General features: G+C 52.4%; 1 protein-coding gene across 4 annotated transcripts in view; it reads right to left on the bottom strand.

Moving 5' to 3' along the window:
• The window catches only part of ABL1 (ABL proto-oncogene 1, non-receptor tyrosine kinase), a 144,350-nt gene that overhangs the window by 35,023 nt on the left and 86,031 nt on the right, over positions 1-23,296 (bottom strand). Inside the window, exon 1 of one of the 4 annotated variants that reach the window (XM_051835405.2) lies at positions 21,800-21,926. The exons of 2 other annotated variants lie outside the window; for them this stretch is intronic. In XM_051835405.2, coding sequence (XP_051691365.1) covers positions 21,800-21,848 — 49 coding nt within the window. In that variant the 5' untranslated portion in view covers positions 21,849-21,926. Of the gene's footprint in view, positions 1-6,411; positions 6,628-21,799; positions 21,927-23,296 lie in introns of those variants that run through there. One more of the 4 variants, XM_051835404.2, reaches the window with a different exon arrangement.

The raw sequence follows: 23,296 nt of genomic DNA, 5'->3' as shown, positions 1-23,296 counted from the left end.
GCAGAGCTGCCTGGGGCAATGTTCATTTGGGCTGTGATGGGCCTGGTGGGGCGGCTGACTCCTAACCATGCACAAGCCCTCCGAAAGCGGCTCTGTTATGCCACCTGCAGGAAAAGCCCACACTCTGAAAGCAGCACACGAAGCCCTGCAGGGTCTGGTTTGGGGGCATTCGCCCTCACCAGTCCTACTCTCTACCCCAGGCTCCCCAAGCCGCTTGTAGCTTCCCTCCCCGCACTGACCCCGCTGCAGCCCACACCTTGACAAGTGCCCTGCGTGCCCGCCCTGGTCCACTGCTCTGCAGCTTCCTGGCCTCCCCAGCGGACTGCTTCCTCCCCCCATCTGGGGGCTTGGTATCTGTCAGCACCCTGCACCCATCGCAGTAAGGAATCTGGTCACCTATCCCTTGTATCACAAGTAAGCCTGGCTCCAGGGTGGACAGGCCTTGTGTAAATCTCAGCACTACAGGGTCTGAGCAACAGTGTGCCCAACGAGCCAGGCTGTGCTGAGGGCGCAACGCACACTGCATGCAGAAAGCGCTGGCGTGTGCACCTGCGGAAGCACCTGGCACCGAGGCCCTGCACTGCCAGGCCGCTGGCAGCACAGTAACAAAGCGCCCATGGGGCACAGAGCAAGCTCTGCCTGTCCCAGAGCTCAGCACCCGCTCAGCGCAGGGCAGCACACAGCACTCACCCCAGGGTGGACCCAGGTGCACAGGCCAGGGTGGACCCAGGTGCACAGGCCCTGCGCTTGGCTGTCGGCAGTAAAGAGGTAAAACACTGTCATGACTGAAAAAGCGCACTTGAATCATCTCTCAACCTGTCAGAAGAGCAGAAAGACAACAAACGCACCCTGACCAGCAAAGCCTTCAGAGACGCCTGGGGCTGAGACGATGCATTCTGAAGGAAACACAAACCGTGGCCAAAATCCTAAAAGGTGTAACTTAAAAACACGCTTCTCAGGGCTTTCTAAAGAAACGGGGTTTGCTGCAGACTCCTGCCAGGCACACACACTGTGAGTGAGAGCCCCGGTGCAGCACCTCTCGGGGCTCCAGGGATCCCTGCCCTGGCCACAGCTCCCAACCATCTGCAGTGAGCCTGCTAACCACACAGCATTTTTATTCTGTCACAGGCCATTTGCAACAGACGGAAAAGCCTCCCCTTCTGCTGCCGGCCACAGGATGGTTTCAAAGTGCTCATTTCGCATTTCCTCCTCGATCTAAACTGCCTGCCAGGTTAGTTTAAACCACAGTTACAGGCCTAACTGGTCTGCCCGATGGCAGGCAATTTCCCCAGAATGTCTCCTTGGTCATCAGCATTTTTATTGCTAATCTGGGTAACTGAATGTAAACACCTCTCACCCCATGCCCAAGCCAAAAAAAAAAAAAAAAAAAAAAAAGGCATTCTGCCTCCAAAAAGCAATGCTTCAGTCTATTTATGGCCTGCCTTTAAATATCATTATTAGGCATTCAATGTGCAATGTCATTAGGCAAATTTGAGGATTAGTCAATAGTAAGAGAAATGAGGTTAGCATTTATGCAATTCAGTGTGATGGAAAAACAGATGGTTTCTGTTGCCCCCTCACCAGGTGCAAGCACTCCGTCCACACTGGGTGCCCAGGCCCCTGCAGGAAGAGTGTCACTACTGCACCTGGAGGAAGAGGATGGCCGCAGAGCTGCAGAGCCTCCGACATCTCTCCCACCAGTGACCCAGCCATCAGTCAGATGGTCTCACACACAATCCCCCCCAGTCCTGCCTTGGCCCCTCCCACCTGTTTTCCTGTTCCAGTCTCATCCGCCTCCCTGTCTGTCTGTATCTCCCAGCATAGTCTACCCTTCTTCCTCTGTGCAGGTGTTTCTGTCTCTCCCTATCTGTCTTCCCTATCACCACCCTGCTATATACAGTGTAACAAAGTATTCATGTGAGTATAACAAAGTATCCATGGGGAATAAGAAGGAAGGATTTGAAAACCAGTTTCAGAGAGTTAACCATTCTCCTCCTCTGAGGACAAAGCTGCACTCTTCAAAGGAAGTAAGACGCAAGCTATTCTTCCTAAGGGCTTTAAAGAATAGCCTCACTCAGCTGGAACAAGACTGACCCTAAACGGGCCATTGTTAAAGCTGGGTAAGGAGCAGAAGGAAAGTCATTACCGGGCCTGCTTTTAGACATTTCCATTAAAAAAGAGGGAATCTAAGAACTTACTGTATAAATTGTTCTGAGTTTAGTTATGATCAACGTGAGAAAAAGTTAACTCCTTCAAATATCCCATTTGATTTTTAGTTCTTTTTAATAATATATTTTAAAAACCTTTTGATGTTTTTTCCTGTTTCTACTTTAGACCGGTAATTACACGCCAACATGACATTCGCTTGGCTTCACCACAAGGTAACAAGGAGTGTGTGAGATTTGCGGTTTTCCCGTGTCTGGGGCTCTGGAAACAGGGGCCTCTAGAGAGGAGAAACAAAACGCCAACCATGAACCAATGGGAATTGTTCTTGCAAAATTAAAATATTCACCATGGGAATAAGAGCAGGTCAGGGGAAGGGAAAGATGTTTCAGCTTCAACAAAGGACAGAAAAGTATTAGTTGTGTGCATCAAAACAAACTGGGAACAAGCTGCTTCATTAACAACCACCACCACCACGCGGGGTAGGTTCAGCACTTCGTCATCACAGGGCTGGGCAGAGCCCCCAGCGGGGACTGCTAAGTGCTTGTTTAAAGTAACAACAGCTTACACGGGCTGGGCTCTTGCTGGTGCCAGGCTCTGCGCTAAACAGTTTACACGAAATCTCTCAACAACTCAGTGAGGCTGGGACTGCAGCGAGTCCGAGTTTGCAAGCGAGGACGCCGAGGCTCAGAGATGCCCTGCTCGAGACCACCCTGGAGCACCAGCGGCTGTGGGGGCGGCAGCTGGCGCCGGAGCTGTGACCAGCACAGGAGAAGGGGGCTCTAGGCAGCCGGCAGCCAGCAGCCAGCAGCCAGCCAGCAGCCAGCGCGCGGCACGAGGGCCTCTCCAGGGAACCCCGAGGTGGAACAAACCTGGGAAGCTCCGGTGGTTCCCAAGCTTCCCTCGAACCTCTGCAGATCATTCTCAGGACAATCCTCGCAGGTGAGGCGCACAGAGGGGGGTGGCCAGGAAATGGAAGACTCCCTACTCCGAATTCAAAGGGTCTGGGGCCCTTCTCCCCCCTCTCCTCTAGGAACTTCAGAGCCAGGGTCTGAGAATTCACCGGAGATGTGTGCCCCGGGTGCTTAGGGCCAAGACCTGTCACGCCCCAGAAACTCAACAGCAGCTCTGACACCGCCCCAACGACGAGGTCTGGCCTGTGCGGTGACAGAGCCTCAGACCTTGTCCGTGACTAAACAAGGGCGGCGTGCGACAGCTCCGGGGCACGCATCTCCAAAGTGCACGCTGGAGGCTGGCACTGCAGGGGCCGCACGCTGCGAAGAAGCCTCTCCAAGTCTCCAAGTAGGCCCTTAAAGTGCACTCCGAGAGGTCGAAGAGAGGTCACGTCACAGGCATTAGCTGTTGATTCCACGGCACGGAAGGATCACGTCCACGCACGACCCTCGGGCACAGCGCACGGAAATCCAACACACGGACAAACAGAAGCAAAATGGAAGAACCTGCTTTTGTTCACATCTCTGGGGAGAAGGAATGATCAGAAAATTCAGGGCTCGGCGTGGGCTGCAGAGGATAAAGCTAAACGTGGCAGCGGCGGACATTCCTGCTGTAAACACACGTCTTCACAAAGCCGGAGAGCAAGACTCGAACGCCACGACTGTTTATCTCCGCACAGAATACTTCCAGGAAGACACAGACGCTCCTGACACGCCTCCGGGTGGGGAAGTGGCACGGGAGGGAGTTTTCCCTAAAGTATCCTTTTAGGCTTTAAGTACAGGAATTCTTATATTCATTTAAACTTTTAGGGGCCAGCGCTGTGGTGCAGCAGGTAAGCCGTAGCCTGCAGCGACAGAACCCCAGACGGGTGACAGTTCGGGTCCCAGCTGCTCCACTTCTGATCCAGCTCCCTGCTAACATGCCTGGGAAAGCAGTGGAAAATGATCCAAGCCCCGGGGCCCCTGCACTCACATGGGAGAGCTGGAAGAAGCTCCTGGCTCTGGCCTGCCCTGGCCCCGGCCGTTACTGCCATCTGGGGAGTGAACCAGCAGATGGGAGCTCTCTCTCTAAATCTTAAAAACAAAATCTTTCCGACTCTGTCGATAAACAATTATCCCACCAGCACTAGGTCTCCAGAGGAGCAGGCCACCCGCATTTCAGGCATCAGCCAGGAGTTTCTGAAGACACAGTTTAAAGACCCTCGGGGGTCCTAGCAGACGGGTCTCTGCAGGGCGCAGGGCGGCGGAGGCCCGTGTGGGAGTGGGCTCGAGTCTGTACCCAGCAGCGCCGTGTGCCAGCTGTGGACCTCGCAGGCTACTTCCTCTCTGGCGAAGTGCGAATCGGCACAGGGCTGCTGTGAGATGTAAGCAGGTTACATCACACAGGGCTGAAATCAGCAGACATACAGTAGGCATTTAATAATTGCTAGCCACCCATTTACCGCCGTTGCTTTGAAAGCTAGGCCTGAGTAGCAGGGAGCACGCATGGCTGGGCCTTGTTTGAGACAACAATGTTAAAACCTGATTTTACTCACACACAAACCCCTCCCCCCCATGCCTGAGCCTCAGGGTGGATGTCAATAAACACTGATTGCTAGGGCATCAGGAAAGACAGAAAGCCCGGCTCCCTTCTCCAGATGCTAGCAAGAGCCAAACAGCACTTCCAGCCAGTAAGTACCAGTCACTAGGTCTGTTAAATCTCAGCTACAGAAAATAATTCTTTATCCTCGCTAATTAAATCTAACAAGGCAATAAGGGAAGCTCAGTAAGAAGGAACTCCTAGAGTGACACCTTCCTGGATGAAGCCCTCCCCAAGGCAGCCTGGATCAGACCTTCTATTTTTTGAGTCACCATTATAATCCATCTGAAGACACAGTGGAGTGAGACTCTTTAGTTTCAGTTTTTTTTTCCTTTCCCCCAAATAATCAATCCAGCCAGGTACCTACTGAATCTTGGCCAAACAAAACAATGCCCAGGTAGAGCCGTGCCCTAATCCCCCCCAGTTTGGGGTCCCAGAAGCCCCTCCACGCTGGCCGCCGGCACTCGTGTGTGAAGTGCAGACGCCACAAACGCGCGCAGATGGGAATGGCAATGTGCTCGGAATTCTGAGCGATTTGGAAAAAATAAGCCATGCACCGACTGAGGATGATCTGGGCGGCTCAGACGCCAGCATGTAGCGACAAATGAGCCATCTCCTGCCTCCCAACGCTAGACTGCACAGGCAGGACCCTGGGAGACAGGGAGCCCCTGCAAGGCCCAGAGAGGCCAAGTGGGGAGGGGGAGGAGCCGGCTTCACGTGGGGCCCTGGTGTATGACTCCAGACAGGCCCTGGAGTCTAGGGCTGGCAAGGGGGGGGGGGGCAGGCCCGTTTATTTCTCCTTCATCTCTAAAAAGAACTTAGAACTCCTGGCACAACAGCAGGAATCCGACTTGTTCTAGAATGGGCTAAGTCGCACATGAAGACGGCGGAAAGCCCCAGTGCGATGAGTGCGCGTCTGCTAGGAGCCGGGTGGGACGACCAGGCCCCGGCAGGCCAGCATCGCGGCCATCCGACCAGGCCCCGGCAGGCCAGCCTCTCGGCCACCGACCAAGCGGCAGAAAAGGCCGCTCTTCAGCCTCAGCCCCCCTCTTCCCTGCCGTCACCTCACGACGACAGAAAACGAAAGGCAGGTACCGGGAAAGAAAAAAGACTCCTCCAATGGAACCAGGGCGGAGGCGGCGGGAGCAGCACAGGCTGCGGCTCCGAGCCCTCCCGAGGGCCTAGCGCGCACGAGGTCCCCAAGCGCCAGCGCCTCCGAAATCCGGCGGAACTGCTCCTTCCTCCTCGGGAAGGAGGGCGGATTCCTCCGGCCTGCCTGCAGATAAGATGGGGGGGGGGGGGGAGGGCTTCGCCTGAAACTCCGTATCCATAAATGGCAGAGCCCGCTTGCTCGGTACGAGCCTCAACGGAAATCGCGCCTTCACCAACAGGCGACCTTCGGGACACACAGTTCCCAGCTAACGGCGCAAGCCCACGACGCGGGCTCACAAAGACGCGGGGGCCCGCGGGGCGCGCGGCCCCAAACTTTCTCGAGTAGAGCTCCGGGGCGGCCCGGGCTGGCGCGCTCTGGCTGGGGGCCTGCACTCGCCCCCCGCGGCGGGAAGAAAGAAATAGGGAGGGCGAGGGGCGGGAAGGCGGAGTTGGGGAGGAGGGCGGGCGGGCGCGCGCGCGGCGGCGGGCGAGGCCCAGGAAGGGCCCCTGGAGGGCGGCCGCGCCACCGCCCCGGGCCCGCTGCGCGCGCCGCCACGGACTTACCTTCCAGGTAACAGCTGGAGGACGAGGACAGCCCCTTCTTGGACTTGCATCCCACCAACTTTAGGCAGATCTCCAACATCTTTCCGCGCCGCGGCGGCGGGCCCGGCGCCCCCCTCCCGCCTCGGTCCGCGACCCGGCTCAGGCCCGGCTCGGCCCGCGCGTCCCCGGGCCCCCAGCGCCGCCAGGCCGCCCGCCCATGGCCGCGGCCGCGTCTGCGCTCGCCGGGACGCGCCAGTTAACAAAGGGCCCGGGCCGGCGCCCGCCAGACCCGCCCCGTCCCGCCCCGCCGCCGCTTTAACCCCCTCCTGGCCGCGCTCGTGCGCACCCCGAGGTCCCCGACGTGCCCGAGCCCCAACCCGGGCCTCAGCTCTCGCGGCTCGCAGACACCAGTGGGGTCAGTTTGTGCGTAAGCGGGCAAGTGCAAGCGCAGTCCTCACACCTGGCGCCCGCCGGGACAGCGCAGGCCCGCTCGTCCCGGCCCGAAACCGTGCGCATCTCCACGGAGGCCTGGGACTCCCCGGACGGCACCGCCGAGTCCCGAGAGGGCTGGCCAAAACGCAGAGTCCTCCGGAGCGGTGAGCCTGCGAGACTGTAAGGCTCAGGCAGCCTCTGAGGACAGAAAGCCCAGCAAACTGGAACCCACAGAGGACCAACGCACACGGGTAAAGGCCCGTCCAGTCCAGACCGGGCGCGGGTGGTCGCCACCAGGAGACCTCTTCAGGGGCAGGGGCGCCCCTTCTCTGCCTCCTCTTCTGTAGAGAAGGCCCAGTGTCAGGGTGCCCTGGGGCGCCACTGCGGTGTGCAGCTCAGATGGCTGGCCGCTGGGCGGGATGGACGGCCTGGACAGTATCACCACCTGTCAGAAGGCAGCAGCAACCCTCATGGTGTCTGATGCACAACCCCAAGAACCCAATCTCAGCAACTAATTTCACAGGAATCAGATAAGTCCCAGTAACAACAGGACAAGAATTTATTTAACAAATGGTGCCAGAGAATTACATGGCCGGGGGAGAAATCCCAGTCCGCAGCCTGTGCTGGCCCGAGGGCCTCTGCTGAGATGACGTCGCGCTCAGCACTGCTAGCAGAGCTGCCCAGTGAGCCTGGGAGGACTGAATTCCTGCCCTGGGTCTTCAGGTGGAAAACATGCTCGGAGAAATCAGGCACCTTGTCCAAGGTCCCACAGCTGGAATCGGGCAGACAGACTCGGCCCGGGGCTGACTGCCTTCAAGGACCAAGCCGCTCCTTCACACCAAGACTAAATCACACGTGGACGGAAGCGCGGGGCATCTGTCCCTGGCCAGATGGCTGAGTGGTCATGGGTGAGGAAGGCCTTACCTGGAAGACCCTGGCTGCCCTGCAGTCCGCCCTGTAGTGGTGAAACCCTGCGTGGGCACACAGCTGGGAGGGGCATCAGGACTGGCCTGGCTGTGACCACCGCATGTCACAGGGTCTCAGCCAGGACGCCACTCACTGTGGAGGCGTCCTTGCCAGACTCTGACCAGTACATAGCAAGGCGTTGTTAGCAGCAGCGAGTGGACCTGCCGCTGGGAGGGTGGCCGCGAAGCAGGCCTCACGGGCGGGTGGGAAGGCCCCAGCTCCCAGCACCTGGAGCCCCGGGTGCAGGGCCGCCAGATGAGGGTGCGGCGACGCTGGGTGCTCCTCATTCTGCTGCAGAGCCCGAGTTCAGTGACTGCTGACTCGTGGAGGGCTGTGGCGAACCTTTCAACCTCCGTGTGGAACGCCAAAAACAGCACTCAAAAGGGCGCCACCAATACAGACCAGCTAGAAAATACAGTCTCTGTTTTGCTGCCATTTTGGAAAGTTCAAGGACCTTGGATCAGGCTGTAAGAAAGTCTGTCATTATATAGCATTTCAGATTAAAGGGTTATATTCAGGCTGTTAGCTTAATGCCAAGAATTACACATTAATAGGCATTTCTGAAATTCTAACCACATCCTTGAATACTACCCATTAATATGGGCCCAGATATGTGTTCACATGTGCTGATCTTTATGCTAGGATATAAGTTTATTTTAAAAAGCTAATGGCCATTACTAATATTCTGCTTTTGAGCCTAAAATGACCTTATCCTTTTAAATCCTCTTAAAATGAGTAATGCTTATAAACTGCCCAAATGTTTTTAAAATTTAGTTATAAAACCATGCATCCACAGGGCTGGCAAAACACTCTGAATTAATGGCAATGAGTACTGGAAACTGCCAGACTGTACACGGCCCTATCGAACCTGGGCTATCCTTCCCAGTGCACTTGGAGGAAGGAAAGGCACCCACTGTGGGGAACAGAAGACAGCCCAGCCTCTCACTGCCGGGAGAAAGGCCCTCAAACCTGAAAGCCAGCGACTTCCAAGGATAAAAGAAAAAGAAATTAAAAACACTGTGAACTTTTTTTTTTAAAAGATTTATTTAGGGGCCAGTGTAGTGGCAAAGCTGCCACCTGCAGTTGTTGGCATTCCATATGGGTGCCGGTTCGAGTCTACTTCAGCTGCTCCACTTCTGATCCAGCTCCCTGCTGTGGCCTGGGGAAGCAGTGGAAGATGGCCCAAGTGCTTGGGCCCCTGCACCCACGTGGGAGGCCCGGAAGAAGCTCCTGCCTCCTGATCTGTGCAGCTCCAACTATTGTGGCCATTTGGTGAGTGAACCAGCAGATGGAAGACCTCTCTCTCTCTCTCTCCTTGCCTCTGCCTCTCTGTAACTCTGCCTTTCAAATAAAATAAATCAATCTTAAAAAAAAGAGAGAGAGAGAGAGAGGCAGAGGTAGAGAGAAACAGAGGTCTTCTATACACTGGTTCACTCCCCAAATGGCCACAATGGCCAGAGCTGGGCTGATCTGAAGCCAGGAGCTTCTTCCGGGTCTTCCATGCTGGTGCAGGGGCCCAAACACTTGGGTCATCTTCCACTGCTTTCCCAGGCCACAGCACAGAGCTGAATTGGAAGTGGAGCGGCCGGGATTCAAACCGGTGCCCATATGGGATGCTGGCGCTGTAAGTGGTGACTTTACTCGCTGTGCCACAGAGCCAGCCCCTGTGAACTCACTCTTGAGCCTCACTGTAACCTCATACTGTGTGTGTCCAGCTGGAAGCTAAGTTGGCTTAAAAGAGCAGAGCAGTCACACCTGATCTTGCCACCACGGGACACATCCCTTTAAGTCTTACAGTTTTTCAATCAATCGATAGGTGGGTGTGATTCTGGCCTGGCAAACCAGGCGATGAGGGGAGGTCAGGCAGCAGAGGCTAACACTGCGGCATCACCAACACATGCCTTGGCACCTCAGATCTGCCACTTGCTGTCATGGCTTGGGCAAGTCTTTGCCTCTCAGAGCCTTGGTTTTCTCCTCTGTGCAGTGGTCGGTCCTGTGAGACGGACAAGAAGGCACACATGCACAGCAGGGGCTCCGTCCAGGGCAGCCGCTGTTGCTTCCGGAATTCACTGTGGCCCGTGTCCCTGCCGGTGTCTTGCTGGGACTGAATCAAGAGCTCAAATGAACACACATGATGTGTGAACGTCCAATGAGGGAGCAGAAGCAGTCTGGAGGTTTCCCAAGACAAGAAAATCCATGTGTTTTATCAAGGGAAAGAAACACTAGCTATGGAGTAGGAGTAGCAGTATGAGTCAGATGTCACAGAGAGTCCCCTACCTTTCTTTCTTAAAAAAAAAAAAAAAAAAAAAAAAAAAGATTTATTTATTTATTTGAAAGAGTTACAGAGAAAGAGGAGAGGCAGAGAGAGAGAGAGAGAGAGAGAGGTCTTCTATCCACTGGTTCACTCCCCAATTGGCTGCAGTGGCCGGAGCTGTGCTGATCCAAAGCCAGGAGCCAGGAGCTTTTTCCGGGTCTCCCATGCGGGTACAGGGCCCAAGGACTTGGACCATCTTCCACTGCTCTCCCAGGCGACAGCAGAGAGCTGGACCGGAAGTGGAGCAGCTGGGACTTGAACAGGCACTGATACGGGATGTTGGAGCTTCAGGCCAGGGTGTTAACCCGCTGTGCCACAGCGCCGGCCCCACCTTTATTTCTAAAACCAAGGTTTGCCACGGAGGCTTTGTGGTAACACTCTAGCTGCCCAGCTCCACGTCTTTAATGAGGGCCGATTTCAGGCCCAGGATGCGGTGTGCAGGCTGCGTCTGTGCCTGTCTTCTGGGCCACACTGATTTTTCTGCTGGTCCTCGCTAAGTTACCAGGTGATCATTCTCGGCTGTGGGCCACATCTGAACTGTCTTTCTGGAAAATCGCATTTATTAAGACTTTACTGTGTTTTTGTAATTAACAAATCTAAATGTAGCTGTTAAACAGTAGTTTCCTCTGCAAAGGGAAACTGATTTTTCCTATGACCATTTTAACTTTTAATTCAAGTAATATTCACATACGGTTAAACATTCAACAGTACTAAAAGTCACATAGGCATCTTGTAAAAAAGACTAAAAATAGTCTTGTAGGAGCCCCCCTATTTCCCCCAGGCGGCTTCCTTCAGATCTCTGGCTGCGATGGCCATCTCACTGTCTCTGCACTCATTAGCTGTACATATTATCTGCTAGCTTGTTACAACAGCACCTCCCAAAACAGTCCCATCACACCTTCTGCTCAGTTTGGTGGTGAGTGTTACACTACTGCGACTATGTAGAGGCTGTTCATTACTCAGCCATCACACGCTACGGCTAATTCTGTTTGTTCTGGAGGTGGTGACTGCCTTTTGTTTTTTTCCTTTGATTATATGGATTTTCTCCCTAATACCTGAAAGATGTCAAACACGTAGAGATATTTTTCCTAATACTGAAACACTTCAAATATTTTCAGTTCCACTTATTGACTTAATTCTTCATTTGGCTGGATTTCCTGGGGGCAGAAAGGCATGGATCCAAAAAAATGCTACTCTTCTACCTGCACAGTTTGGCTGGGTAATAGAATTCTAGGTTGAAAATAATTTCCTCAATTGAATTTTGAAGGCTATCTCTAGCAGTTTCTAGTTTTCAGTACTGTTATTTACAAATACAGTCCCTGGGTCCAGTGCTGTGGCGTAGTGGGTAAAGTTGCCACCACCCCTTGCAGTACCAGCATCCCATATGAGCACCAGTTCAAGTCCCAGCTGCTCCACTTCTGATCCAGCTCTCTGCTATGGCCTGGAAAGCAGTAGAAGGCCCAAGTCCTTGGGCACCTGCATCTGTGTGGGAGAAGAAGCTCCTGGCTCCTGATCAGTGCAGCTCCAGCTGTTGTGGCCAACTGGGGAGTGAACCAGTGGATGGAAGAACTCTTTCTCTCTGCCTCTGCTTCTTTCCCTATGTAATTCTGACTTTCAAATAAATAAATAAATCTTTTAAAAAAGAAAAATAAATGTAGTCCTATTCTACATTTTGATCCCTTATTTTAAAAAATGGCTTTTCTCTTTGGAAAATTCTAGGATCTTCTAATATTCTTAGTGTTCTAGAATGTCACAATGATAAGACTTGGAGTGAGTCTTAGTCATAAATCAGGCTGGTGTTCAGGGAGCCTTCTAACTCAGAGATTTAAGGCATTTTGCTTAGGAAAACACCAAACTTAAATATTTCTCTTACATTTCCTGTCTCTTAACTTCTCCTCTTTTAAAAAAAAAATTAAGTTCTTTTGAGAATTCCTACCAGATAGGTATTGAAACTCTGGGATTGGGTTTCTAATTTCTTACCTGTTCTCTCTTATTGTTCATATCTCTGTCATTAGGTTCTACATTGTGAGAAAGACTATTTTCCAAGTCTTCTAACGAATTTTAAATTTTGACTATAATGTTTTCAATATTAAAGAACTCACTAGGGTAGGACACTTGACCTAGCAGTTAAGTACATAAAGAGTACAATTTAAAAAATTTTCTTTAAGATTTTATTTATTTATTTACTTGAGAGGTAGAGTTAAAGACAGTGAGAGGGAGAGACAGAAAGATCTTCCATCTGCTGGTTCGCTACTTAAATTGCTGCAACAGCCGGAGCTGGGCTGACCCGAAGCCAGGAGCCAGGAGCCCCTTCTGGGTCTCCCACGTGGGTACCGGGGTCCAAGCACTGGGGCCGTCCACCACTGCTTTCCCAGGCCACAAGCAGAGAGCTGGATCGGAAGTGGAACAGCTGGGACACCAACTGGTGCCAATATGAGATGCCAGTGTCGCAGGCAGAGGCTTAGCCCACTGTGCCACAGCGCTGGCCCCTCTGCTACTGTTTTCAATAGCACCACGTTGTTTAAAGATATAAAAGAACAGTTCTTTGAAACTCCTCTTCAGTTTCCCCACCAAGTTCGTGCTCTGTCCGTCCAGCACGTCAGAGATTGCTCTAATGTCCAGGAAAGCTGTGAGAGAGGAACCAGAGCTGCCTTGGTTCTGCAGACAGGAACATGACGACTCTGGCCTTCAACGAGGGAGACCGCGAGCTCACTTCTTCATCAAGAGGGTCTCCAAATGCTGTGGTTTACAGGGCTTTTCTCTAGGGCCATTCAGTTTTTTTCTGGAAAACATATTTCCATCTCCTCCATCTCCTGTGTGCCCTGGCTTCCAAGTATCTGAAGAGTGCTGAGAACCTCGATATTCGGCATGCAGAGTCTACAAGTCTGGCCTTGGGGAGGGCGCTGTGGTGCACCAGGGTAAGCCCCCTGGAAGGCCCACATCCCACATCTGGGTCTGAGTCCCCAGCTGTTTGGCTTCTTTGAATCCAGCTCCCTGCTAATGCACCTGGGAAGCAGCAGCTGATGGCCCGAGTGCCTGGGTCCCTGCACCAGCGTGGGAGACCCGGAGGGAGCTCCTGTCTCCTGGCTTTGGCCTGGCCCAACCCCAGCTGTGCAGCCAACTGAGGAGTGAACCAGCAGATGGAAGATCCACCACCGCCTTCACTCTGCCTTTCCAATGGAACACATCTTAAAACGTGGCCTCTTTGCCCACCCCTGTATTTTCAGCCAATGATTTACCTGGGCCCAGGCTGGGGCGGACGTTCTCTGTGTGGCACCTCTGGTCCCCTGTAGGTAGGGAGCAGGGGCGGCCGGCTGGCTGCACAGGGCTGGGGAGAGGTTTGAAGAACCTCTACCCCTGCTCTCACAGACTCTGAATGAATACCCGATTGCAGCTCCTGGGCCCCCACCCCACCCCCGCTTCCTGTGGTACCGGGGTACCGGGGCCACCGATTCCGGAGTTCTCCTCAAGTCCTTACAAGCAAATGGGCTTTTTATCACCATTTCTCTCCCAGAAGAGCTGAGGCTGCAGCACCCGCTGCTCTATTTGTCCATTAATATCCTCTGACTGCTCTCCATTTCCCACTACTTTCTTATCCACTGCTGTCTCTGGCTGTCTTTATGCAGGTTCCCTTAAAAAACAAAAGTCTTGGCCGGCGCCGCGGCTCACTAGGCTAATCCTCTGCCTAGCGGCGCCGGCACACCGGGTTCTAGTCCCGGTCGGGGCGCCGGATTCTGTCCCGGTTGCCCCTCTTCCAGGCCAGCCCTCTGCTGTGGCCAGGGAGTGCAGTGGAGGATGGCCCAGGTGCTTGGGCCCTGCACCCCATGGGAGACCAGGAAAAAGCACCTGGCTCCTGGCTCCTGCCATCGGATCAGCGCGGTGCGCCGGCCGCAGCGCGCCGGCCGCGGCGGCCATTGGAGGGTGAACCAACGGCAAAGGAAGACCTTTCTCTCTGTCTCTCTCTCTCTCACTGTCCACTCTGCCTGTCAAAAAAGAAAAAAAAAAAAAAAAGAAAAAAAAAAAAAAAACAAAAGTCTTTTGTTGTCATTTCAGTGGGGCTTTCGTCTGGCCCAGCCCCAGATGCTGTGGCCATTTGGGGAGTGAACTCTGTTCTGTCACTCTGCTTTTCAAATAAATAAATAAATGCATCTTAAAAATTTTTTTTGAGGGCCGGTGCCACGGCTCACTAGGCTAATCCTCCGCCTGTGGCACCGGCACCCCGGGTTCTAGTCCTGGTTGGGACTCCGGATTCTGTCCCGATTGCTCCTCTTCCAGTCCAGCTCTCTGCTGTGGCCCGGGAGTGCAGTGGAGGATGGCCCAAGTGCTTGGGCCCTGCACCCACATGGGAGACCAGGAGAAGCACCTGGCTCCTGGCTTCTGATCAGCTCGATGCGCGGGCCGCGGCGGCCATTGGAGGGTGAACCAACGGCAAAGGAAGACCTTTCTCTCTGTCTCTCTCTCTCACTGTCCACTCTGCCTGTCCAAAAAAATATTTTTGGGGGGATATTTTTACTAAACTGAGTGCTCTTATTCAACTTAAAGAGGTTTTACATGTTTTTATGAAATGTGTTTGTCCTTTTACTTTGGTTTACTTTTGAAATAAATGCTGAAGAATTTTATTTTAAACCACTGAAATGTTTGTTTGCTTTTCATCTGAATATTGAAGGAAGATTAACATATCTACAAACCAAATAACCTGGTTGCAATAAATACAGTATTGCAAAAATCCCAATGGCTGGAGCTGGCACTGTGGCTCAGCAAATTAAAAGCATGGCCCACATGGGCACTGGTCCTGGCTGCTCCACTTCCAATCCAGCGCCTTGCTAATGCTCCTGGGAAAGCAGCAGACGATGGCCTGAGTGCTTGGACCCCTGCATCTATGTGGGAGACCTGGAAGAAGCTCCTGGCTCTGGCCTGGCTCAGCCCTGGCTGTTGAGGCCATTTGGGGAGTGAACCAGTGGATGGCAGGTCTCTCTCTCTTTCTCTCTCTGTCTCTCCCTCTCTCTCTTTCTCTGTAATTCTGCCTTTCAAATAAATAAATAAATCTTTTTTAAAAAATCCCAATTGCTTCAAACTATTAATCTGTGTGATAAGACTTATAAAAAGGTAAACTCAAGTATACTAGAAGCAGATAAAAGAGAAGCCCGCTCACTGGCTGTTAATAAGCAGTACAGAAAGCAACACTGCATTTGGCTTTTAAAGTTTTGCTAGCTTTTAGTTGGTAAACCAATGGTTAACTTTTTCCCCTCTTTCTCTCAGACTAAAAGAATCTGCGAGAGCAGCAGAGCAGGCCTAAGAGATCACATTACGTTTGGGGGTGGGGAAGACGGCAGCTGGAGGGGAGTGCAGAGAGGACTGGAAAGAAAGAAAACAAGTTGTCCAAACTCCCCAGGGTGTGAAACCCAGCAGGACTAGGAGGCTGGCAGAGGGAGCCCCCAGTTATCTCTGGCAGCACTGGAAGTGGGCTGGGAAGGACAGGCTGCACCCCAAGAAAGCAAAGTTCTTGGTAACTGATACCAAGGCTTGCAGTCCTAGAAATGAAACAAACACTAAAGGAGAGTTCATGTTTGTTTCTTCAGAGTTCAGTCCCAATTTGTTTTGTTGTCAAGGTTTTAAACACACACAAGGGACAAATGGAACCGGAAGATTCCTCCCTCCACTTGTTAGAAATTATGCTGTCCTCAGAGAAGCAATGGCACCCCTAGATGAAGCATCCTGCTCTTTTTCTTCCTTAAAGCGACAGATCAGCATGTGAATCCAGAACTCCATGTTAGCTGGAGAAGAACAGCTTGGTTAACCTTGGAGGAACTGCTGGTCGAGAGGCTCCGTGGGCAGGGCAGGGGGAAAGGACCGGGTCAGGGGCCACGCAGCCACTTGAAAAAAAAAACAACAAAACCATACCATGCTCTCAAAGTCAGCCTGGCAAAAACTGCTCCTCTGCCACCTCCCACCAGCCACCAGCCGGCAGACAAGGCTCTCTATCCCACCCGGCAGCTCCAAATTCCAACTTCCTCTCTGAGTTATTTTCACATTCCCTAAGTGTGGTGGTTAATCTTACGTGTCGACTGGACAGAGGTGCCCAGACATCTGTCAACTGTCACGCCTGGGTGTGTCTGGGAGACAGCAGCCCTCCCTAGCTTCCACTCTGAAGGAGAGGAGGGGAGGTTAGATTTCCTGCACTGGGACACCCACCTCCTGCCTCGTGCACCTGGCGCTCAGGCCTTCAGACTGACCGGGCTCCACACCACTGGCCCCCAGCGCTCAGGTCTCCAAGCTCCACTGACACTGCTGGCCTGCCTGGGTCTCTAACTTGCCAGCGGCAGACTGTGGGACGTCTGGGCCTCCAATCCTTTATTTATTTATTTATTTATTTATTTATTTATTTATTTATTTTTTCCTTTCTTCTTTTCCCTGTTTATTTGAGAGGAGAGGGAGAGGGAAAAAGAGACAAAGAATTTTTATCTGCTGGTTCACTCCTCAAATGCAGCAACAGAAGGGGCTGGGCCAAGGCTGAAGATGGGATCAGGGAATAGAATCCAGATCTCTCAGGTGGGTGGCAGGAACCCTTCTAGTTGAGCGGACACTTCTTCCTCCCAGGGTCTGTGTACTGGGAAACTGGAATCCGAGGCTGGATTGGATAGAGGAATGGAACCCAGGTACTCTAACGTGGGGTCTTAACTGCTTGGCTAAATGCCTACCCCAGCCTCCACAGTCTTGTAATCTAATACTTTATAATACATCTCTGCATGGAACATGTATTTATAACTTATATTAGAGCCTCTTGGTTCCACTTCTCTGGCAAATTCTAATACACTAAGAAATACAAACTCATATTTGTGATACTTTCAATCTTTCAATTGAGGAACATTGTGATACAATTCTTTTTTTTTTTTTTTTTTTTTGGGGGGCAGGCAGAGTTAGACAGTGAGAGAGACAGAGAGAAAGGTCTTCCTTCCATTGGTTCACCCCCCCAAATGGCCACTAAGGCCAGCGCGCTGCATGGATCCGAAGCCAGGAGCCAGGTGCTTCCTCCTGGTCTCCCATGCGGCTGCAGGGCCCAAGCACTTGGGTCATCCTCCACTGCATTCCCAGGCCACAGCAGAGAGCTGGACTGGAAGAGGAGCAACCAGGACAGAATCCGGCGCCCCGACCGGGACTAGAACCTGGGGTGCCAGCACCGCAGGAGGAGGATTAGCCTAGTGAGCCGCGGTGCTGGCCCAATACTTTTTTTTTTTTTAAAGATTTATTTATTTATTTAAAATCAGAGTTACATAGAGTGAGGAGAGGCAGAGAGAGGTCCTCCATCCACTGGTTCACTCCCTAGTTGGCCGCAACGGCTGGAGCTGCGCCGATCTGAAGCCAGGAGCCAGGAGCCAGGAGCTTCTTCCAGGTCTCCCATGTGGGTGCAGGGGCCCAAGCACTTGGGCCATCTTCCACTGCTTTCCAAGGCCATAGCAGAGAGCTGAATGGGAAGAGGAGCAGCCGGGACTTGAACTGGCGCCCATATGAGATTCTGGAACTGCAGGCAGAGGCTTAACCTACTGCGCCACAGCGCTGGCTCCTTGTGCTACAATTCTATAACAGTTAAATTAATTCCTCAGTGAGGTTTTGAGCAACAATTACACATCCTGTAGACTTTTTCTGATGAAAATGGATGGGATCCCACACAGAGTAGCTAGAGGACACCAGCTCAACAATGCCCTTACCATCTGCTCTCCTCTCTTGTCTTCCACTCCTACACTGTAGGCCTCAACACATCAGCCAGAATAAAGACCACATGGCCCAGCTTGGCACCACCGCCCGACTAGCCAGAGGCACTGAGGAGACATGGTGCACGTACCTCCCAGGGCAGGTTCTTAAAGGAATGGGCCCATGCTCCTGGTCCTCTTTCCAAGTCTCACTGCCTACACAATCATTCCGGACCTTTAGACAGAAGCTGTGTCTCCAAGAGTAATAAGAAAATTACACCCAGAATACAGAATAGTAAGATGATGCACACACACACAGACACAGACACACACACACACACACACACACAGCTGAAGGCTGAGGACGTGTTGCAGTGGTTAAGCTGCTGGTTGGGGTGCCTGCGTTTTGCATCGGAGTGCCCGTGTTCTGTCCTGGTTCTGCTCTGATTCTACCTTTCAGCTGATGTACTCCCTGAGAGGCAGCAGGCAATGGCGCAAATACATGGGTCCCTGCCATTCACGTGGGAGACGCAGAGTGAGCTACAAGTTCCGGCCGTGGGCCTGGCTCAGCCCTGACTGCTGCACCATCTGGGGAGTGAGCCAGAGGATCACAGATTTCTGTCTGTCTCTGTTTCTTTGCCTCTGCCTCTCAAGTTAAAGTAATAAATAAGCCTAATAAATAACAGGCAAAAGATCTTAACTGACATGTCATCAAGGGGAAATAGGAGTGGCTAATAAGCAAGTGAAATGATGTTCAGCATCATTCGTCGTTCAAGAAATGAAAGCCAGGGCCAGCGCCGTGGCGCTCAGGGTGAGCTGCCACTTACAATGCTTGCCCCGCATCGGAGTGCCAGTTCAAGTGCGGCTACTCGGCTTCACCTCAGCTTCCTGCTAACGTACCCAAGAGGCAGCAGAGTAGTCGAGACCCTGCCACCCAGGTGGGAGACCAGGACGGAGTTCCTGGCTCCGGCTTCAGCCTCGCCCAGACCCGGCTGGCACAGCTACTTGGGGAGGGAACCAGCAGATGAAAATGACTGTTCAATCGATCTCCCTCTTGTTCTGTCTTTCAAGCAAATAAATCTTCAAAGAGAAAAATGGAAACTAAAATCAATGAGATGCCACTTCACACCATTCCCGAGCCTATAATAAAAAAGACAAAACCAAGTGTTGGCAAGAATGTGGAGAAACTGGAGCGCTCACCCTTTGCTGGTGGGAATGCAAAACTGCATAGCCACTTTAAGAGATATTCCAATAGTTTCTGAAAAAGGTAAGGAAAAACTTACTGCAAGACCCAGCAGTTCTACTCCTCGAATTCTACCCTACAGAAGTGAAGACACACACCCACACAAAGACCTGCATGTGCGTGCTCACAGCAGCATCACACACAATGGCCCAACTGTGAATGGATTCACGAAGTGTCCAGCTGAACACTGGACCATTCAACGAGGAACAGAGCACTGACAATGCTGCACCAGAGAGAGCCCAGCAACACGCTGAGAAAGGAGCCAGCCACGAAAGACCAGATCCTGTCTGAAAGCTGCATTTATCTGCAATGTGTATACAAGACAAATCTACAGGGACAGAAAGCCAATCAATGGCTGCCTGGGGCTGGGAGCAGAGCTCACTGCAAAGGGGCAGAGGGATCTTCTAAAGGGGCGGGAAGTGTTCTAGAACTGGATCGTGGTTACGGCACACGCTGGTGTGTGTGTGTAAGGTGTACACTGCGACTGGAAATGTCATGACACGTAAACGATGCCTCAGTAAAACTGCTAAGGAGAAGGGAAACGAGCAACGAATTCTGATTCTGACCCCTTCGTCCGTTGGCCATCACGCATGGAAGGAGCCGACGGTCAGAACCACTTCCTGTGGCTGCCTGGCTCCCTGCAGTGCCCGTGGAAAGGCCGTGCTGTGTGGCTGCGCTCAGCTGTAGAGGTGCTTCGAACAACACCACACTCCCAGGGCCAGCAGGAAGCCACTCACTCACCTGGCATGACAGGTGTCGGCACAAGGGCAGGAAACGGGAGTGGGGAGATGGAGCCCTGACTGATGACAATGAACACTTCTGAGAAAGTCAGCAATTTGGCACAGAGAAGACTGAAAGGTACAGAAATGCATCTCTCCGTCACAGGAAACATGTGAATCCACACTAAGCACCTGTGGCCCTCACGGACGTACGAAGCGCTGCCACTCTGAGTCCCAAAGGCACACGTGGCCGCACCTGCATCTCAGGAGAGCACAGCCCAGCAGTTAAACCTCCAACGGGAACCAAGCGTCAGGGAGAATTAGTTGAGAGCAAAATGCTAAGAATAGTTTAAGATCTACTACAGGAAATTTCCTGCATAGTAAATACTCACCCATGTTCGTTTCCAAAGTGTTGGGAAGGAGAAGCAATCAATTAAATATTGGGATTCATGAACAATAAATGTTCCATGAGTCCTGGGCTTGTGATAATAAAGGAATTGCATAATCAACCAATAACTCTTCATACTGTCCGGTCTTTTCCCTTCTGTGTTCTCATCCGTCTCCAAAGCAACCCAGGGAAGCAGGGAGGAGTGACTCCTCTCCCCAGCAAAGCTGCAGGGACTGAGGCCAGCAAGGAGGAGGCACAAAAGACAGGGCCCAGGGACGCCAGGCATCCACCCAGGATCACCAGGCGCGTCTGGAAAAGCACAAACCACACACAAAGTACAACTGGGAACAGAGAGGTGGGAGCTTCAGGGAAGAACACAGCCCTCCAGAAACCCTCGCTAGTCAGGGCCTCGGGCAGCTCCATTCATTTAACAGGCATCCGAGGGCCCGTGTGACCAAGATGATGGTGAAAAGGAAAGACACACACTTCCTGGTCTCCGGGGCATGCAGTCCTGAGAGAAACGGGGAGGGAGAGCAGACACCAAAAGCAACACCAAGGTGAGACAGTCTGTGAGGAGTGTGCGCGGCAGAGTTCCAGGAGCCAGGAGTGGCTTTAAGATGTATTTATGTATTTGAAGTCAAAGTTATACGGAGAGAGAGGTCTTCCATCCCCTGGTTCACTCCCCAGATGGCCACTTAGCCGGGCCAAAGCTAAGAGCCAGGAGCTTCATCCAGGTCTTCCCCCTGAGTGACAGGGGCCCAAACACATGGGCCATCTTCCACTGCTTTTCCCAGACCGTTAGCAGAGAGCTGGATCAGAAGTGGGGCAGCTGGCATGCCAGGGCAGCACGAGCTGGCTTCACTCTGCACCCCAACCCCAGCCCAGAAAGGCTAGTTCTGACTGCACAGGACAGAAGAGGCCTCCTGGGGGGACAACCCGGTGACGCAGAAATACGGAAGAACCGTTCTTCTCACTGATTTCTTCTCCGAAATTAGAAATCAACTGAAGGCACACAGGTGACCCACACATACGTGCGGACCTGATTTTCTCATTGGAACATCAGACATCTGGGTGCAAAATAACGACTCTGGACCAGTACCTTGCAATACATACAAAACATACCACAAATTTTAACTTATAAAACTTCTAGAAGAAAATCTGTGCGATCTTCGGTTGGGCAAAGAATTCTTAGGTACAATATCAAAAGCCTAAGCCTCGGGGCCAGTGTTGTGGTGCGGAGGGTGAGGCTGCTGCTCGCGACACTGGCACCGGCACTGGCACCGCCATTCCACATCCACTCCTGGCTGCTCCCCTCTGATCCAGCTCCCTGAGAACACACGTGGGAAAGCAGCTGAAGAAGGCCCAAGTACTTGGGCCCCAGTCACCCATGTGGGAGACCCGGATGGAGTTCCTGGCTCCTGGCTTCAGCCTGGAGCGTTGCAACAACTTGAGAGAACCAGTCAATGAAAGATTTCTCTCTCTCTCCCTCTTTGTCACTCAGCCCTTTCAAATAAATAAGTAAATGAATAAATAATTACATCTTATTTAAAAAACACAGCCTTAGGGGCATACCACTTACAACTGGTTTGATTCCAGTTTTGCTTATGCTAATTAATAAAATTATGATTCAGAATTCAATAACTTCTGGGAATTACTGACCATGCTGGAGACACAGCCATTGACGGTGACTGAAATTGCTGCAGCTCATAAAGTGAATGTGTTAGATGAGACAGGCGGAGACTTCCAGACCCAGGACAGGCAGGGCCTGCGCCACTCCCCTCATAAGCAGGAAGCTGGTACAGAAGACACGACTCTACATCCGTCATCATCCCTTAGGATTAAGGGCTGGGATTTCTCTGAGCGGGGAGTGAAGCAGGCAGGCAAATGGGATAAAACTGATTAGATTTGTGAGTTGGAAGACCATGCCTTCACCATGCCCTCTGTGGGATCGCATTCCCTTACCTGACCCCACCTGTATGCCCACCTGCCAAGCAGGCTATGTGACCACTCCCCTTTGGACGTGGATAAAAGGCCTGGAACACGGAGGGCCGGTCCTTTGCCCCATTTCTCGCCACTACTGCCCTTTGTTGCCCTTGTTGCCCCGCACCTTCAGGGTGTGTGGCCTTTGGGCCGCCTGCTCTCCTACCTGTGATAAGCTGTTCATAACCAAACGCTTGCTGCATGTGGATCCTGGTCTGCTCTCTGCTTGGTATGGATCCCTACTTAGTTTCTAGACTTTTCTTTCTCCTTTAAATAGAGCCCTCACTCTCCTATGTATTTCTCTCACTGAATAAAATCCTTAAAACTTAAAAAAATTAGCCTTGAAAAAAAAAAATGAGTAAACTAGACTTCATCAAAATTAAACACTTCTGCTCCTCTAAGGATACTGCTGAGAGAATAGGGACGCAAATCACAAAACGGGAGAGAAGAGCACGTGTGTGGTAAGAGGGAGGGGTGACTGGCATGGAGACAAGCTGGTGCGAAGTGCTGGCGGGAATGGCCAGCGGCGCACTCAGTTTATAAAACAGTGTGGTCGTTTCTCCCGAGTTAGCACTTACCATGTGACCTGGCAATCCATTCCTAATTATTCATCCAAAAGAAATGGAAACATGTCCACAGCAAAACCCACCCGTGAACGTTACAGCTCACTTGTGATCACAGAAGGTAGAAGCAGCTCAGCTTGTCTGTCAGCGGACGAGGGGGACAGCGACACAAGGGAGCACGGCTCAGCTGTGAGGAGGGAAGGCCACTGACCCCAGGCGACAGCCCGGTGTCTCCTCAGTGCACTGCACACTTCTCTTTACAGGATGTTCTGTAACAGGCAAAATTCGAAGGGCAGTAACCGGGCAGCAGGTGTGAGGGCTGGGAGGACGGGGTGACAACAGAAGGACGAGGGGAACGGGGAGACCACGGAGCAGTGGTGGACACCGGACTGTGTGCTCTACGGAAACAGGGCTGTCCTCAGACTGTGTGCGTTCACTGTGTATGGTCATCCCTCAACAGAAACACGACTTCCCGAGGGGACAGGACTCGGGGAAGAGGGCAGACAGGGTGCACCGAGTCGACAATGGCACCGCAGGATCAGATGCAACCTGGTGGAATTCTAGTCTGCTGAGGGTTTTGGGGAAGGCCTGGATGGAAAATGGGGGTTCATGT

The sequence above is a fragment of the Oryctolagus cuniculus genome, chromosome 1 (assembly GCF_964237555.1).
Source record: "Oryctolagus cuniculus chromosome 1, mOryCun1.1, whole genome shotgun sequence".
NCBI classification, from domain to species: Eukaryota; Metazoa; Chordata; class Mammalia; order Lagomorpha; family Leporidae; genus Oryctolagus; species Oryctolagus cuniculus.
Note: the sequence above shows the minus strand (reverse complement) of the source record. Positions and strands in the feature narration are given on the sequence as shown.